General features: G+C 61.0%; 1 protein-coding gene across 1 annotated transcript; it reads right to left on the bottom strand.

The window, feature by feature from the left end:
* Nucleotides 1-133: 133 nt before the first annotated feature.
* AIFM3 (AIF family member 3) lies at nucleotides 134-11,688 on the bottom strand. The gene is made up of 19 exons (XM_010956985.3): nucleotides 11,532-11,688; nucleotides 8,013-8,226; nucleotides 7,717-7,826; nucleotides 7,422-7,531; nucleotides 7,281-7,325; nucleotides 6,929-7,025; nucleotides 6,741-6,853; nucleotides 6,374-6,460; nucleotides 5,916-6,007; nucleotides 5,697-5,827; nucleotides 5,492-5,607; nucleotides 5,314-5,385; nucleotides 5,170-5,233; nucleotides 4,618-4,694; nucleotides 4,396-4,513; nucleotides 3,138-3,236; nucleotides 2,809-2,884; nucleotides 2,026-2,130; nucleotides 134-1,184 (listed from the first exon to the last, which is right to left on the bottom strand). The coding sequence occupies exons 1-19, from the start codon at nucleotides 11,560-11,562 to the stop codon at nucleotides 1,145-1,147; spliced, it is 1,797 nt and encodes a 598-aa protein (XP_010955287.1). The 5' UTR covers nucleotides 11,563-11,688; the 3' UTR covers nucleotides 134-1,144.
* Nucleotides 11,689-17,193: the final 5,505 nt, after the last annotated feature.

Raw genomic sequence — 17,193 nt, 5'->3', positions numbered from 1 at the left:
CTTCCGGCCGGCGCCGCACTCCGGGATGCCCGCACTTCCGGGCAAGCCTAGCGGCCGGGAAAACCCCAAACCGCTCTGCGCGGCGAGTGCGTAGCCTTCCGAGGAGCACTTCCCGCGAAGCGCGGGCGCGCGATCCCCACTCGGTGGTCGCGGCGCCACGTCCACAGCCCCGCCCGGCTCGCACTTCCGCGGCGCCGCTCCCGGCATGCTCTGTGCATGTGGCTCTGCCTCGATCGTCCGCCGCCCAGGGATCCCAGGCGGAGGGTTCCGGGCTCGCAGTGGCCCCCACGGCCGCCCCACCATCCCCTGCCTGCTGTGCCCCCGGCGGGGCTGGCCCCCGGTCTCCCATCGGCTTTCGTTTCCTCTCGGCTTTCTTTTCCGCCCGGAGGCAGCGTGGCGTTGAGGCTCAGGATTCTCAGTTCTACTCTAGCAGCGCATCAGCTGCTTCACTGGCGAAATGGGCTTTCAGGAAGCCCAGGCTGCCATCAGGCTGGGTCTGTCTCGGACCCAGCTCCTCAGCCCTAAGTGGGCCAATGCCCCCCCAAACGGCCAAGCGACAGCTGCCTCTGACCTCTGAAGAAGCACTTCCTGTCTCAAGCCCTTCTCTCGTGCTGTCCCCTCTACCTGGAGTGCCCTTCCTTCAAAATCCAGATCCAAGACATTGGTCTGAAGAGCCTTCCCTAACCCCGAGGACAGAGTCAGTTGCTACTGGGCACTCACAGGTGTGACACTGAGTTCTGTGGTCCTGCCTATCTCCCCATCATCTGCTTTCTCCCTGGTGAGAGTTTGCCCAGTTACAGTGGAAGTCACACAGACTGCAAATGTGTGCTTTTTAATTTTAAGATAATGTCTAATATGTTGCAGGGTCCTACAGGGGACCAGTCCCAATAGAGGGAGAAGAGGCAGGGCTGGTCCCGGCTCCACCGCCAGCCATCAGTGGCACTGGGTGCCTTGGGTCGTGAGCATCTCCTGGAGGCCTCGGAGGCCTCTCTGGAGGTGAGCCAGGCAGCAGAAGGCAAGCACCGGGAGGGCTCAGGTTCTGCCCTGGAGGATCCTGGGAAACTGGAGATTGGCACATGCCCCCGGGGCTTGGGCTCTGTCCCTGGCGCCCCAGCGTGCCTGCCCAAGTCTGCTGCATGCGAGCTCAGGATCCTTTTCCTGTGAGCCAGGACATGTCTCCGGTCCTGCAGGAATGAGGGAGGAGGAGTGAGGACTGGAGGGAGCAGGCTCCCCTGCTGGGCAGCATGAGCAGCTGGCCCTTGAAGAGAGCAGGGAGCTGTTGGAGGCCCTGGTGCCCAGCAGGGATGTGTACTTGGGCAGAGAGGGAAAGACCACACAGTGCAGACTCTGGGCTGAGGTGGGAAAGGCTCAGAACGGTCAACAGGAAGGAGAGGACACGTACTTGCTGTGCAGCACAAACAGCCTTTGCGAAGGCAAGAGGGAGAGACAGAGAAGGCCAGGGAGAGAGCGTGTCATTCATCATGTCCCAGCCTGAGGCCCACTCTTGTCCCATGGCCTCCAGGCTTTCCCAGCCTTGGGGTCTCTATGTAGGCAGGTCGAGTCCACAGGGTGCTTCCCGTTGGCTCCATGCCAGGATGAGGGTAGTGGCTGGTGTCCAGTGTCCCTCAGACCTGAACAACCGCCCCACGATTCTGTGCAGGGTGTCCCCAGGGACACCACTAGCTGCATTTCCTCATGGTTGTTTCAATCACGTCCAGTGTGGTGTCCAGGCCCAATGACTGCACAAGTACTGGGCCTGGACCCTTCCCCACAGCACTGGTCCTGCTGTGCAAAACAGCTTCTGTCCCTTCTAGCCCCCTGGAGCACAAATAACTGGCCCACCCCCGAACCACAACCCTTTCCCTGTTCCATGCCATACCCCTATAGCCCTGGGAGCCACAGACCTATGGGGACCCAGGGGAGGGGGGTGCAGGGGAGGGCCCTTCAGGGCTGTGGGGGCAGTTGGCTGCCAAGACCTCGGGGGACTTCTTCCCCCTCCCCAAGGTCTCCAGTGCCCACACTCACTCCACCTCCCGCTTCCGGATGGTGCGGCCTGAGGCCAGCACCTCAGCCACCTTAGACACGATGGGATCGTAGTTCATGCTGGCCACCGAGATCACCTCGTCGCCTCTGCAGGGAGAGGTGCCAAGCCTGAGGACTGTCCAGCAGCAGGCCCCATCCTTGGAGACCCTGACACACTCACGTCCACCTGGGACCCAGGGAGTCTCTCACCAGGGACAGCACCCCCTGCTGCACATTGAACCCCTCGGCCCAGCACAGCTTTCTGCTTCTGCGGGACCCCAAAGAGGATCCAGCCTTCCTCCCCAGTTGGGGTCTGGGCTGGGATCTGTTCTCGGATCTCTGCTCTCTACCTGTGTCACTTTCCTCGGTGTAAAAGTGGGTTGTCGTTGGGGGAAAGTACGGCTCAGTGGTAGAGAGCGTGCTTAGCATGCACGAGGTCCTGGTTCAATCCCCAGTACCTCCATTAAAAATAAAAAAATAAATAAACCTAATTACCTCCCCCCCTAAAAATTACAAAGTAATACTAATAAATAAAAGTAGGATGTTGACACCCACCTCCAAGAGCTGTCCTGAAGATAAAGCGTCCTTCAACATGGGGCGGGGCGGCTGTCACACCCTGTCCCCGCGGGCTTCTGCCTAGCGGCCTCCCTTTGCCACTCAGCCCACCTCCCACCGTCCAGAGAACCAGGTAAGCCCCTTCCTCTGGAGCAGAGCTTCTCCGGACCGTCCCCCTTCCCGACTGAGTGCCCGCTGCTTCGCGCCCGTGCTCCACCCCGTTGCTCTCACTTGGTGTAAAAAGCCACGAACTTCAGCTCGTCCAGGTCCCCTTGGATGATGACGTCGTCGAAGCCTTCTCCGTACCCTGCGGGCCAGGCGGAGGGGACGGGGCTTCACGGGTCCATGCCCAGTGTCCCTCTAACTCTGCCCTGGACCCCCAGGCCCCGACCCCCCGCCCATTGGGGACGTCCTGGCCTGGCCCCCAGCGAGTTCCCGGCTTCCACCTGCAGCAGTCATGGCCCCGCCCGCAGATGCTCCTAGCCCCGCCCTAACCTCCAAGCCCCGCCTCCGCACTCCGCCACACCTGGGCCCCGCCCGCGTCCAAGGCCCCTGGTTACCTGCGTAGCGCAGGCTCTTGCCGAACATGGAGGTCCACAGGTAGGGCACCGTGCTGATCTCTGCCTCCTGTGCCAGCATGTTCTGGGCTGCCACGCGCCCTGTGTGTCCCAGGGTGGTGAGAGCCCTGATCTGAGCCCTCACCACCCCTCCACTGTCCGCCCGGGCTCTCTGGGGATCCCAGACATGGGAGACTACTCCTCCTCGCCTCCCCAGAAGTAAAGAGGCACGTCTCTGCTCAACCCACTGCCCACCGCTGGTTGCAGATGAGGGGTGCAGAGGGGGACATGGGGCCCCAAACCGGCCACTTAGATGCTTCTCAGCAGAATCTGAATGAAGTGGCTGCCCTGGGCCTGGAAGGTTGGTGGCCCGGCACCATTTCAGGTGCGCACACACAACAAATCCGACAGGGCAGGTCTGAGGAGGGAGGTAGGAGAATGGGGCACGGGGTCCAGGGAAGCAGAGGTGACAGCCACACTCAGGGCTCAAGATGGAAGAGCCAGTCTGGATGAGGCCCCAGTAGCTGGAGGAACCCCCGTAGCTAGATGTCTCTGAGAGTCCCCTGGACCCTTCCAGGCAAACCTCAATTATATTCAGCTGATGAGTAGCTTTTTCTTTCCTAAACCCTAGCACCAGCTTTAGACCTTGGACCTGAACAGAAATTGGTAGCAGGACTGGGATTTCATGCACAGATGCTCAGACAATGCACAGGCAGAGGAAGGGGAGGTGGCTGCCCTCTGAGGCACCTGCAGCTGAGGGGTCCAGACAAGGTGTGCACAGTAACTGCCCCATGTGAGGGGGAGGCTGTTCCCCAGAGAGCATAGCAGGTTCCCAGGCCCAGCTGGCCAGCTCCCAGGGGCCTGCACCCGGCAGCCGGGTTCACAGAGCCAGTTAAGTGGCCCAAGGGAGACAGAATCAGGGGCTGGCCTGTGTCCTACCAAACCCCTTTCTCTCTCCCCAGGTGACTGCACAGCTTGGTGAGAAATTCTGCAGAACATGTGTCTCTGAGGACAAAAGGAAAGGAGAGGCTGGTGGAAGGACACCTGGGGTGGGGCGCTGTCACTGGCGGAATGGGGTGTCCTGAGGGCACTGGAGGGAGGTCTCCAGCTGGGAGGTCTTTGTGAGCCTGTGCCATCACCTGGATGAGGCAGGCCAGACAGGCCACTGCAGAGCCTTGAATGGCTGATCCAGTGACCAGGACCCAAGGCCAGGACTCTGGAACAGCCTTCCACCCCAACCCTGCCTCGGAGCTGGCGGTACCCTGGGCGTGGGCCATCTGCCAGTGTGGGATGTTCACTTTCCGGTTGTTCCTCCAGCCCAGGGGGAAGGTGACGGCATCGCCAGCTGCAAACACGCCCGGGATGTTCGTCTGCATCATCTGTGGGGAGAGGGCCCAGGGCTGGTGGGTGGGATGGGGGCCCTGACCCAGCCCCCCCACAACCCCGGCCCAGCACCCTGCCCACCTACCCCACCCAGTCCCACCTTGTTGACAGGGATGAAGCCTCGGGAATCCAGGCCGATGCCACTCTGCCTCAGGAAGCCTGTAGCGGGCACTGCACCTGGTGGGACAGGGGCCACCATGTCCCCTCCCCAACCCTCCTCCTGCCTCACTGCTCTCCACAACCAACACCCTTCACTCCCATGATCCAGCCCCAGACAGATCACCCAGTGGGCTGCCCACCCTGTGCCTTCACGTCCTGTCCCCTCTGCCTGGACCCCCACAGACCCTGGGGTCTCCTATCAGGCCTCAGGTATCGCCTCCTCTGAGAAGCCCTCCAGGAAGCCCCTGGTGGGGTTGGCAGGCTGTGTCTCCCCACCCCGTGCTGCCACCTCCCAGCTTGTCCCTCCCCAAACTGGCACCTCAACTAGACCAAGGGCCCGTTAGAGGCTTGTCTGTTTCCCACACGGGGCAGGCGAGGAGTCAAGTATCACTGGGCAGGGGTCATTGGGAGCATCCTCTAGGCCAGGCCCAAAGTCACTCGTGCGTGTGCGCAGGAGTCTCTGCTCACTGTCAGCCACCTGCTCCTCACTCACCAATGCCCACCACACAGACATCAGCCCTCACGACCTTGCTGCTCTTCAGCACGACCTCCTTCAGCTGTGGAGAGTGGGTGGTGAGCAGATCCCAGGCCCAAGGAGAGGGGACAGAAAGTGGCAGGGGCAGGGAGAAGGGCCCACCTTTCCCTCCTGGGCCCGCAGCTCCGACACCTCCGTCTGCATGTAGAACTTGACCCAGTTGTTCTCAAACATCTGTCGGGGTTGGTGGGCAGGTGGGCAGGTGGGCAGGGGTGAGAGTCTGACCGCTGGGTGCCCGGATCAGGTTCCAAGGGCCCAGCTCCCTGCCCGCTGGGCTCACCTTCATCAGGGCACGGCCCACACGCTCGCCGAGCAGCCTCCTGAAGGGCGTCTCCTCCAGCTCCACCACCGACACCGAGTGGGCCTTCTCCGTCAGGTAGGCGGCCACCTCCATCCCTGGGGCCGGGATGGGGTGGCAGCTGGCACCAGTGCCTCCCAGGCCTGGCCACGCCCCCTGACCGCCCCCCACAACCCCAGCTGCTCACCCAGGAAGCCAGCTCCCACGACCACAGCGTTGCGGCCCCGAGCCAGCCTCACCACGCGGTTGGCATCCTCAGGTGTCCGGATCGTGAACACGTTCTCCACATCTTTGCCTTTGCAGCTCAGGGTCTTAGGGCTGGGACGTGACCAGAGTGAGCGAGGGTCTTGCAGCACCCCAAGCCCTCCCCAGTGCCTAGCAGGGGCGTGGGGGATGCCCCGCCCACCTGCTCCCGGGCGCCAGCAGCAGCTTGCTATACTCCAGCTTGAAGCCGTCCTTGAACACAGCCTTCTTGTTTCTCACATCCACTGTAACCACCTGCAACCCCGCCGGCGGAGTGTGGCTAGGGCCCTCAAGGGCCTGCACCATGCCCAGAGCCACCAGGCCCTCTGAGCCACTCCCAGGGGCTGCTCCCGCCACCTGGATGAACCTCCCTCCTGCACTTAGCAGCTCCTCGTCCCCTGTAACCACCTTCCACTCAAAGCCCTCCTGATGTTCCCAAGTGCCAGCCCCAAGCTAACAGTCCGTGTCCCCACGCTGGGGCTCTGCGTGTACCCATGACTGCCAGGTCTGGAGCACCACAGGTGCCTGGAGGGCAGAGCGTGTCCACACTTCCAGGGGCCTCATGCCCTTGACAGTTCCCACAAAATCTTCCCCGGACCTGCTCCTCAGCCTTGCTCATACCTGGGCTTCGGTGAGCACCTCGATGCCATGCGCTCGGAAGAACTCCTTGGGTCTCAGGGCCAGGTGCTCTGGCTGTGTGTCCAGTGACTGCAGGAGACGCTAGCTTCAGATGGGGCCAACCATTGTCCCATTTTACAGCCAAGGGCCAGGAACCCAGGGAGGGTTGGGCAGCCTTGGGTCGCACAGGGGCCGCAGGATAGAACTCAACAAACCAGATCTCTCTGGGGCAGCATAGAGGGGCCTGGCACGAGCAGAGAGGGCAGCTGGTGAGACCCCAAAGGGCAACAAGCAAGGGTCCCAGTGGACCTAACTGCCTGGGGGACATGGGTCTGGCCCTCTCTGGCTTCATTCCTCACCCGCTACATACCTTGCTGAGCTTGGGCCGGTCGTAGGGAAGGTGCCGGTCCAGCGTGCACAGGACAATCCTGTCTGAGAAGCCCTCCTGCCGCAATGTCTCTGCACACACCAAGCCTGCTGCCCCTAAGGGGAGGGGACTGGGGATCAGGAGCCACCTCTCCCCGACCCCACCCTGCCCTTGGTGACACCACCACCAACCTGCGCCCACAATGAGCACATTGGTGCTGCCACTGTGGCCAGCGCTTGGAGAGATGCATGTGGCCATCACCTTGGTCCTCCGCTGTAGCTGCAAAGCCTGGGGGTGGCCAGAGAGTGGGGGCAGCTGGGAGCTGGGGACGCCGTCCTCCCAATGCCATCACCCCCTCAACTCCACAGGCCAGATCCTGCTGCTCCAGTGCAGCCTCACCTTCACCATGCAGCTCTTCCCTCTGCGCCCCAGCCACACTCGCCAGAGTCCCGCCCACCACGGGGCCTTTGCACATGCTATTCCCTGGGCCCAGAGGCCCTCCTGGCCTCTCTCATTGGCCTGAGATGAGAGCTACCTCCTCACCTGCTTGCTGGCCCGGACATACACCTTCTCCTTCTCAATCTTCACCTGCAAGGGCTGTGTTGTTCAGGACCAGGCTCTGGGGTGCTCCAGTCCCCAACCCTGCACCCCCAGGCTCCTACCCCGCTGCACACCCAGCCCCACCTGGAACTTGTGCAGACTGTCCAGGCCAGGGAAGTCCTCCAGGTCTCCGGTGCTGATGTTGAAACAGGCCCCGTGCCAGGGGCAGCGCACATGGCCACGGGACAGCACTCCTACGAGGGGGCAGAGCTAGACTGAGGCCACCGGCAAGAGCCCCTCTCCAAGGACCCCTGTGTCCCAGCACCCCTGGCTTTTCCTCACAGCCCAGGGGCCCTGCTGACAGGTGGGGTCTAAGGCCCGGTGGAGCAGGGGCGGAGCATCCCTTCCACCTACCCCCTGTATGCACTGAACAGCTCACCTTTCACCAGAGGCGCACCATAGTGGGGGCACTTGTGGCCCAGCGCATGGAGCTCCCCGTTGTCCTTCACCAGCAAAACCTTTCCCCAGCCCAACTCCACTTCCCGCATCCTGGGGAGGGGCTGCCCTGAGAAGTCAGGTCACTCCAGACACCACTTCCTCCCCATGCCCAGCCTTCCAGGGAGCAGCCCCCAAACAGCAGGAGCCACCAAAACGGTTGTGGCCGTGTGCCCCTTCCAGGCCTCATTGCTTGTCTCCCACAACAGCCTCTCACCCCCTCCCAGGCCCAGCACCCACTGGCCATTCTCCAGGTCCTTGATGTGGCAGACAGCGGCCTCCACGCAGTCCTGAGTGCTGGGGTAGGGGTGGGGGGCAGCCAGGCGCTCCTCTGCATGGAAGTGGCGGGCCGTGCCGTTACCCTGGTAGGCCCGGGGGCTGCCCTTCCCACTGGCGGACAGCTCCTCCTTGCCCCGCTCCTTCTCTGGCAGCACCACTTCGATCTTGAGCTCCACTGCGGACAGACAGACGTGCGGGGTAGGTGGGGGATGGTGATGAGTCCCCAGCCCACCCAGCCCTCGCCCTCCCAACCAGCTCTGAGCGCGGGTTTTCCCCACTCCTCGACCTTTCCAGAAAGCCATGTGAGCCACAGACCGGAGGCTGAGCAGGGGTGGCCCCGGGTCAACTTGAATTAATTTCTGCATGTTTCCTTTTTCACTAACAAAATTAGTCAGGGGGCACACATGAGGCTCATTCAACCCTGAAACTGTGCTTCCGTTAGGAATTTAGGTGGAGGTGAGAACCCGGTGCCCCAGAGCCTTGCTGACTCCGAAGGCCCAGCCTCCGTGGAGGACTATGACCGACATCCCTGAAGACTCGGGGGCAACGTGTTAGGTCCTACTCCAGTGACAACTGGGTGTCCAAAACGAGATGCATTCTGTGAATCTGAATGACGGGAAATTGAGGGTTCCATAGGCGTGAAGTTTTTGCAAAATTAAAAAAAAAGTGTAGGCAACATAATTTCAACTTCTTAAAAATTAAAAAATAATTTTTATTAATTTTAAAATTCTCACCAGTTAGAGAATTTTTCATCTTTTACCAGGTGTTGGGTTTCAGCATCTTTGTGTTCAGGAGACTTGGAGGTGAACCCCACCCAGGTGAAGGGACCAGCGCCCCCATCCCCCACCCTCCAGTGGGGCCTACTCTCAAGGGAAGAGGGGAGTTAACTAAGATTGTCATTTTCTTCTTTATGCTTCTCTGCATTTTCCGAATTCCCTACAACTTGCCTGGGGTATTATTCTAATTAGAAGGGAACAATAAACAGAACTTTGAACAGTGATAATCTGGCCTCCTGGGCTGCAGCTGTGAGGAGCAGGGCTGAGTGATGGAGACCGGTGTCTGGGCAGGAGTCACCTTCGAGGGCACGTCCCCCAGACCTGACACTACAGGGACAAAGAACCGGGTCACACCTCAGGGCCCTTGCCGTGCAGTTCCTGGGCCTGGGCTGCTGTCCTGCTCTGCCCTACCTGGCTCCCCTCGGCCTGGCCACCGAGACACGGCCCCTGCCTGTCCCTCATCTCGTGCTGTGTTAATCCCCCACCCAGGCCTGGCCCCTCATTCACCCTCCTGGCCTAGCCCTCCCCACCGCACCTTCCCCCACCAGGCACTGCATGGGGCAGGGGTGAATCTGGGCTCCGTGGTTCCAGCAGGGCCACCACGCTGAGGTTGTGTCAGGTGGAGGGGTTGTGGGTGGGGTGGGTTTTTTCCCTTCATTTTCCACACTTTATGTAATGGTGTTAGAATGTTTTCAGAAGAATTAAAAAGAAAAATACTTTGGACTCAGCTGACACCAGCTATGTGAGCTGTGGAGTGGGAGTTCACAGGAACAGCCTGGCAGGGGCCCAGATGACAGCCCAGCCAGGCTGTTTTCATCCTCTACCTCCTTCCAGAAGGCCCTGGGGCGCTCGCTGATGTGGTCTAAAGGGAAGACACTAAGTCAGGGGCAGCGGTGGAAAGGGCCCCTTTGGGCAGATGTCTTCATTATAAAACAGAGAGCACGAGTCTATCTCTTTGATGATAGTGAACACTAAGCAAACAATACATGTAACCCAGAGTAGAAGCTCAACAGATGAAGTTGGGCAGTAGTGTTTTATTGATTCACTCTGAGCCTCCTGGTGGCCATGGCAAAGAGGGAAAGCCTTTAGGTAGTGCTTGTGGCCAAGATACCTGCTTCCGGCTAGTTCTGAGCTTAGCAAAGGCCTAGCCTGGAACACTTCTTACTAGGAACACAGTGAGTAGGGAGGGAGCTTAGGAAGACCATTCTAACATGCTCCAAGCCACAGGGGTGAGCAAGCAGAAAGTGAAGAATTTGCACAAGGATCTTCTGCTTCTTCTGGTCTCCTTGTGGCCCCTCCTGGCCTGAACACTCTCACTTCCACACCCTAAAATTCCCTGTGACCTGCCCAGTGTGGGCGCCTGGGGCCTGAGCTCCTGCCCTGCTGCCACAGTCCACAGGGAGCCCAGCCCCCCAGAGAGGGGCTTATCACATTCCTGCCCTGTGCTGAGAACAACAGCACACACAGGGGCACAATTATGAGTCCTATTTCATACATGAGAACACAGAGGCTCAGAGAAAGGAAGTCACCTGCTCAAGGCCACACAACAGAACAGTCAGGGCTGGCTTTGGGCTCAAGAACCCCAGGACTGCCCTAGGTGTGGCAAGAGCGACCAGCCTCTCTACTGGGAGTCCTGGGACCAGGGGTCTCGGTAGGCCAGCCTTTTGAGGCCCTTCAAAGAAAGCTTCAGGTGGCAGAGTCTGCCCAGGGGCCCTGCCAGCTTAGCACTTCTACAGGAGCCCAGGAGGAGGCTGGCTGGCATCCTCCTGCCCACTTCTGATGGGAGAGAGTTGAGGTCAAAACAGTGGACATCATCTGCCTGAGGGCATGGGGATGAGGGGAGGGAGGCGCAGGCTCAGGTGGGTCCCTCTGCCTGGCAGGGTGTCACAGGTCTCCTCTGGCCCCCAAGTTCTCCCTCAGACCCAGGAAAAGGAGAAAAGCTCATGGGTTCCAAGGTAATGGAGCCCATGTGTATCTGGTAAGGGGAGCTGGGGCAAGCTGGCCAGTGACCTGGGCAGGTGGCGGGGCACTGACTGCGCACTAGAGAGGCCTCTCTGAGCTTTGGTTTCTTCATCTGTGCCATGCCAGCACACCCATGCTTTCCTGGGTGTTGTGAGGAGGGAAGAGGGAAGTGAGGGGGGAAGGAGAGCAGACGTGGGCATTTCCCAGCACCCCGGGGCACCACTGCCCCCTCCTTGCTGGAACTACTTGGGTCAGGTGGGGTGGAGGTTTCCTCTACAAATAGGGAAGTGCGCCCAGAGAGGCCAAGGAGGTAGCTGAGGGTCACACAGAGGGTCAGAAGGAAAGGGTGAAAAGGGCCAGGGCCTGTCACGCCACCTCACAGCAACTTCCAGGGGTCAGGCTTCTTTTGTAGGGGGAAAGCTGAGGCTCAGAGAAGTCACACAGTGGATGAGGGTGTCCCCAGAGCCCCCTTCCCCAGCCCTGAGGGACACAGCTCCTCTCCCCAAACCTGAAGCAGGAGGAAACTTCCCCTCCCCTTCTGCTGTTATCTCCCCCACCAGCATCCTAAGCCCCCAGTAAAGAGGCCTCCAGCCCCCCCATTCCTGCCCGCGGCGTTAACATTCGGAGGGAGCCGGCTGCAGCCCAGGCTGACCTACTTCGGAGGCAGAGGGGGAGGGGGTGGAGGAAGGTGGCAGGAGGCGGGAGGGAGGGGGGAGGGATGAGGCCAGGAGAGAGGAGGTACCTGGCTTGGGCTTGGAGAAGCAGCCGCCCATGGCGAGTGGCCCGCAGCCGGGTGGAGAACAGGCCCACAGGTGTCGGGCTGTGGGAGGCCTAGGGAGCCCCTGGTGGGGCTGGACCCCCTGTGGCCCTTAGAGACGCTGGGCCTGCCATCCCACCGGGAGCTGCCTCCAGGACCTGGGGGGAGACAGGGGCGTCTGTGGGTACCAGGGCTTTGATGAAGTCTGTGGGTAGAGACACAGAGAGATCCTGTGGGGGCTTCTGAGAGAGGAACCACACCATGGAGGGCACCTCCCCGCCCAGGCCCCCGGGATCATCACCGTCACCCCCTCCCCCTTTGCCTGGACCCCTCTGCCACCCTTTAGGCCTAGGACATCCTCCCTGATTTCTGCTGCCCCCTAGAAATCCTGCAGCCTCGGAGCCCTGGGACCACCCCCTTCTCCAGGGAGGCCACCATGTCTGGGGTCCAAACGGGGTCACCTTGGCAGATCAGAACCTTCCTGGTCCTCAGGATACCTGCTTCTTCTACAGTGGTGACATTTAGTTCGCCCTGGCCCTGGCCCCCACCCTGGCTGGCAGCCCTGGCTACCCACCTCCTCCAGGGGCGGCCACTGCTTCTTGCTCCCAGCCCAGCAGTGGAGTGAGGCTGCCTGGCCCTGGAAGGCAGGGCAAGGGCGCAGGGGTCCAGGAGGTGGCCCAGCCTCCACCCCTCCTCCCAGGGTGAGCTGTGGCCAGGAGGGGCTGGGGGTGGGGCGGGGCCAGTCTGCTGGTCCCCAGGGAAACCCAGCTCCATGGTGAACAGAAGTGGGCGGCCAGCCCAGGCCTGATGGGCTTGGGGGAAAGGAAGGCGGAGCACACAGCCCTGGCTCGCTCTTCACAAACGCCCCTGTGCTGAGGTTGCACTGGACAACAGATGGAGAAACTGAGGGCCAAGGGCTTGCCAAGTTCAAGCAGCTCGTGGGGCCTCCCACCTTAGTCCCAAGAGAGGCAGGGACCCAGGAAGCCCCTGGATCACCCTGCAAGCCATGTGCTGGGGTAGGAGTTGCTCTGTCAATGAAGAGATCCCAGCAGCCCAGGGACCCTCAAGGCCACAGGGTACGTCTTCCGGAAGATGGGGCTTACAGACTGGACTTTGGAAGGCCCAGGACGAAAGCGTAGCTGCTTTGTTTACCGTGACCTCCCTGCAGTCCACCCCATGGTTATCCCTGCTGCTTCTCCTGGAAGCTCATCCTGGAGTTTACCTCTAAGTGAGCTGAGTTCCACTTGGTTTTGCCCAGAACCCAGCGAGGGCCCTGGGTGGCTGCCTGAGAGCCAGAAGCAGGAATCAGAGGAAAAGTTTGGGAAAGGACTGTCCACTTACCTGGCACCTGGTGTCACCTGCCCTAGAGGGCTATCACAGGTGAGGAGGCAGTGGCACCTGAAGGCCACTTGGGTGCACCCATGCTCTTCCCACCCTCTCATTGCCAAGGCAGGTCTGCAAAACTGGGCCAATGCCTGCCCTGCCTGCCCCCAACCTGGACACAAGGGTGCCCCTCCCCAGATCCTGGCTTTACCTCTGGCTCAGCTCTGCCCACCTCTTTCCTGCCTGGCCTCAGGACTCGCCTGCTGGGCCACAGAGCCCAGAAAAGGTGGAACCTCACTTTGCTACCAGGAGCCTGTCTAAGCTGTTGCCTCCCTTCCCAGGTGCCCAGGTGTCTAGACCCTCCAGGGCACTGGGCCTGGAGAGATTTGTTGGGGACGGAACCTTCTCTAGGCTGGCTTATGTGCCTCCTGCAGGCCCAGACACCCCCACTGAGGGCAAAGGTCCTTGCCAGGGTTATGGCAAGAGGGCATCTCAAGTGTTTGCAGAGTGCTGTCCCTTGTCCACAAGCTGCCCAATGCCAAAAGTTGTAACAGTGCCTGAGCGCTGACTACCTACCAGGAGCCTGGGCCTGTCCCACAGACCAGCCCCAGGACACCAGCTGGTTCCACTCTTCCCCAGGCTCCTGTAGGCCACCCCCCACAAGGTTCCTGCCCAGCTTGGGCTCTCAGCGGCCCCCAGTTTCCTGGGATAGCATCTGAGCCCTGCAGCCCTGCATGCAAATATGGGGGGCTCTAGTCCACACCTCCTCACTGCAGAGCTCAGGAGATAACCTCCTGCCTTTGCATGAGCAGTTCCCTCTCTCCGAGAAGCCCTTTCCAGCCGCCTTCCTGGTCCAGGTCCCCCACCAGCCCGGCGGCCAGGGAAGGGGACAGGCACACAGTAGGGTCCCTGGCAGAGTGGCTGGCACAACGAGGAGGGGCATTCCAGCCCTGGCCTGGCCCCCTCCCCACTGTGGACCCCCAGTCCCCGATGCGCTGGCCCAGGGTGGGGCCAGGGGGGTGGGCTGTATCCGTGGGCTCACCTGGGCTCAGTGCGGCCTCTGCTCTGGAGCCACTGGGGGCCGTGGCGGGGCGGGCGGGGCGGGGCTGGCACTGGCGCTGGCGCTGCAGAGACACTGCGGGCCGGAGCCCCGAGGAGCCCAGCACCGCCCGCCGGCCAGCGCATGTCGTGGAGACCCAGAATTTGGAAGTGGGGTGGTGCACGGGTAGGCAGGGAGACCCTCTGGCTGTGGATGTCCCAGGCGGGTCCGGTCCTGGCATCCTCGCCATCCCACAGGCGCCAACCTGAGCTGCCCAACAGCTCTGGGTCCTTTTATCTTTTCTTTCCTAAGTCTTGGAACCATCCATGGGGCAAGTAGGGGAAGTTGAATCACCTGCAGAAACGTCCCCAAGACAGAAAACCCAAAAGACTGCCCATGACACTTTGACCAGTTTGGGGTTCAGCGCCCCCCTCTCCCTCCTCTCCCCATGCACAGAATGTTCTACCTTAAATTACATTTATTGCGTTTCCTTTTTTCTGCCTGTCATTGTATTAGGAGAGCTTCCTGTGTCTCTATAAATCAGGTTGCATCCCCCTGTTGCGTGCCCTCCTCCAGGGAGCCTCCCTGAGCAGCCTGCCTGGACTGGATCAGGCCCTGCCTGTTTCTGGCTCCTGGCCCCTCAGGGTTTTGCTGTGCTGACCGTCCAGATCTTTGCATTGTGGTCAGGGAGGACTTGTCCTTCCAGCAATCTGGAACCCGGTGACTATGTGGGAAATGAATGAAGGACACGGTCCAAGGAAGCGGTATCTCATCTGTCACTAAACACACAGGTCCCCTGACTGCTGTCCCATCTCTCCCTTGGTGGCTGGGGCTGGGCCCTCTTTTTTGCTGTCTTCCCTTTCTGGGCCTTGCTCCCCTCCCCTCCGGTAAGGATGACAAAGACAGTGGCATCCCTGGGGGTGGCACAACTCCCTTGATTTTACAGATGGGGGAGCTCACGGAGTCTGGCTGCACCCAGGGCTGGACAGGAGCAGGGCCTGCAGGGGCACCCTCATGCAGGCAGGTCTGGGGCCCAGGCCTGGAGGATGGGCGGCTCTGCTCAGTCCATCCCTCTGTGGCCACACTTGGTTTCCACCGTGCAGCTGCTGCCCCTTCTACAGCAGAGGCCCCGTCACTGGGCAGATGCTGTTGCTCAGGCCTGGTGTCCCGGGCCTCCAACAAGCCGCCCCCACTCCACAGAGGTGCTGACCTTGCAGCCACCCCTCTCCCCGGCCGCCCAGCCAGGAAGACGGTGTGCCTCACCAATGGCCATGGCTGTGGCTTCACACACTTCTCACGCTTCGGCACGCATCTGTTTCCTTACTCTTCACGAAAGCCTGCATCACCTCCCTCTACAGATGGGGAAACGAGGGCTCAGCAAGGAGGGAGCTCCCCAGGGCCACACTGCTGGTGAGTGGCAGAGTGGAGACTTGGCTCCTGGCCGGCTGGTCTATGCTGTGCTTACGAAGCAGAGGGCAGGGAGTGGGAGGGGAGAGGCCTGCCAGGCTCAGCCAAGGATGCAGGGTCTCCAGTGCAAAGTTCCAGTCCTGGTCTGTGATCTTTTTGGGTCAGTGACCCACTTCTGCCCAATTTTGCAGGAGTCGTGGGAGTAACTGCAGGGCCCTCCAGCCAGGGCTGCCTCCAGGGCACCCTGATAGGTGCGGAGCCAGCACAGGACACAGGGTGCTCAAGGTGTGGGGTGGGGGCTGCTGAGTCTGGGCTGCCAGAGATGACTCTGGGGGGACAGGTCAGTGTCGGGGCTGGGAGGAGGCCAACGACCGGGGGAGATACCTGGACCCTGGGTGTTGACCCAAGGCTCTGGCTGCCCCACGGTGGGGACAGGAGTGACAAAATCCTCGTGGAGCAAAAGCTAAAATGAAGGTAGCCGGGTGTGCGGCCTCACGAGGTGCCAGGCTCAGGGTGGTGCGCGTGGACGCGGGGGTCCAGGGAAACAGGTTTAGGACGCCTCCGAGCCTTGGGCTGCCTGAGGTCCTGATTCTGGCCACGCAGTGGTACCCAACAGAGTGGCCCTGACAGACCCTGTGGGGCAAAAGCAAAGGGGGAAATTGAGCCCCAGGTTGAGATGCAATGAGTTGGCAAGGGTGGCTGAGGGTCCCCCCAAACCCGACACCCCAAAGGCTGAGGTGAGAAGCAGGGGTGATCCCTGGGCCCCTCAACCATGCAAGCCTGTCCCTTTCTTCCGTCATCTACCCATCCCCTCTCTTCTTAGCCTGGGGTCTCCAAGCCTGCCGGGCAGGTTGGGTGGGAAAGGGAGAGCAGCAACCTCTAACATGGGGTCAACATTGGCGCCCCTTGGAGGCCAGTCTGAGGGTCAGCAGGGCCCTCCCTGAGCTTTGGGTTCTGGGGGCAGAAGACTTGAGTGGATTTTCAGAGGGGGAGCCCTCAGTGTGACTAACTGGTCCCCAGGAAATGTTGGGGCGCTGATACAGCACAGCCGACATCTGAGCTGAGGCCAGATGGGCGGGGATGGTGCCCTCAGCCACACCAGTTTGTTCTTCCGGAAGCAGAGAGTGGGGGCCCTCAGGTTGCAGGACTCCCTGGCTGCTTTTTTTACCTCATCCCAGCCTCCTGGCCTCCCAGGCTGGTCTACACAGCCCGACCTCTGGTTCTCTGGGGTCCTCCAACACTGAGCAGCCAGCTCCCGCAAAGCTGTTCAGCCCAGCCTCCACCCTCCCCAAGTGGCTGGTGTGATGAGTTCTGGTCTGTCCCCAGGCTCTGATACGTGGATAGTTTTCTGTAGAGAACACACTGAAGAAGAGTATTTGCTTGTAGTTTGGAGAGTAAGCCACATAATAAACAGGGAGGCTAGGGAATGGAGTGGACAGGGTAGGGGAGACCTTCCGCTGGACACTGGGGCTTCTAGGTGTTTTTCCTTCAACTCTGATGTCAAAGCCTAATTCCCCAACTCCTTGGACTATGTTGGGCTCCTCAGAGGGCAGGCAGGGGGCTTGGTCCCCCTCCTCTTGGCCTTGCCCTCCACACAGCTACTGGGCAGACCCACCCGTGTGCCGGGTTTGGCCGCTGGGCAGTTTTGAGCACCCACCCTGAGGGCTCCCGTTCCTGGCCGCCCTCGGACCCCTGAGCCTGTGCAGTGGGCTCCCCGGGGCTGCCTTCGGTATATGGGCCTGGAGGAGGGTTCACTGCATGCCCTTACTCCACTTCAGTGCTGGGCTGCAGGGATATAGGCTACCTCAAGGGGCAAGTCCAATGGTGCTCCTGGGGCAGTAGGCATGGGTGGGGGACGCGTGGGCTCTGCCCCCACTC

This window comes from Camelus bactrianus, chromosome 32 (assembly GCF_048773025.1).
Source record: "Camelus bactrianus isolate YW-2024 breed Bactrian camel chromosome 32, ASM4877302v1, whole genome shotgun sequence".
NCBI lineage: Eukaryota > Metazoa > Chordata > Mammalia > Artiodactyla > Camelidae > Camelus > Camelus bactrianus.
This window is presented reverse-complemented; position numbering and strand designations above follow the sequence as displayed.

Excerpts from the sequence above, each read along its gene's own strand:
- AIFM3 (XM_010956985.3), bottom strand. The coding sequence starts at position 11,562 with ATGGGCGGCTGCTTCTCCAAGCCCAAGCCAG. Across the intron at positions 7,532-7,716 it reads TGGTGCGCCTCTGGTGAAAG|GAGTGCTGTCCCGTGGCCAT; the intron begins GTGAGCTGTTCA and ends GCCCCCTCGTAG. Across the intron at positions 4,695-5,169 it reads TGTCTGTGTGGTGGGCATTG|GTGCAGTGCCCGCTACAGGC; the intron begins GTGAGTGAGGAG and ends CTGTCCCACCAG.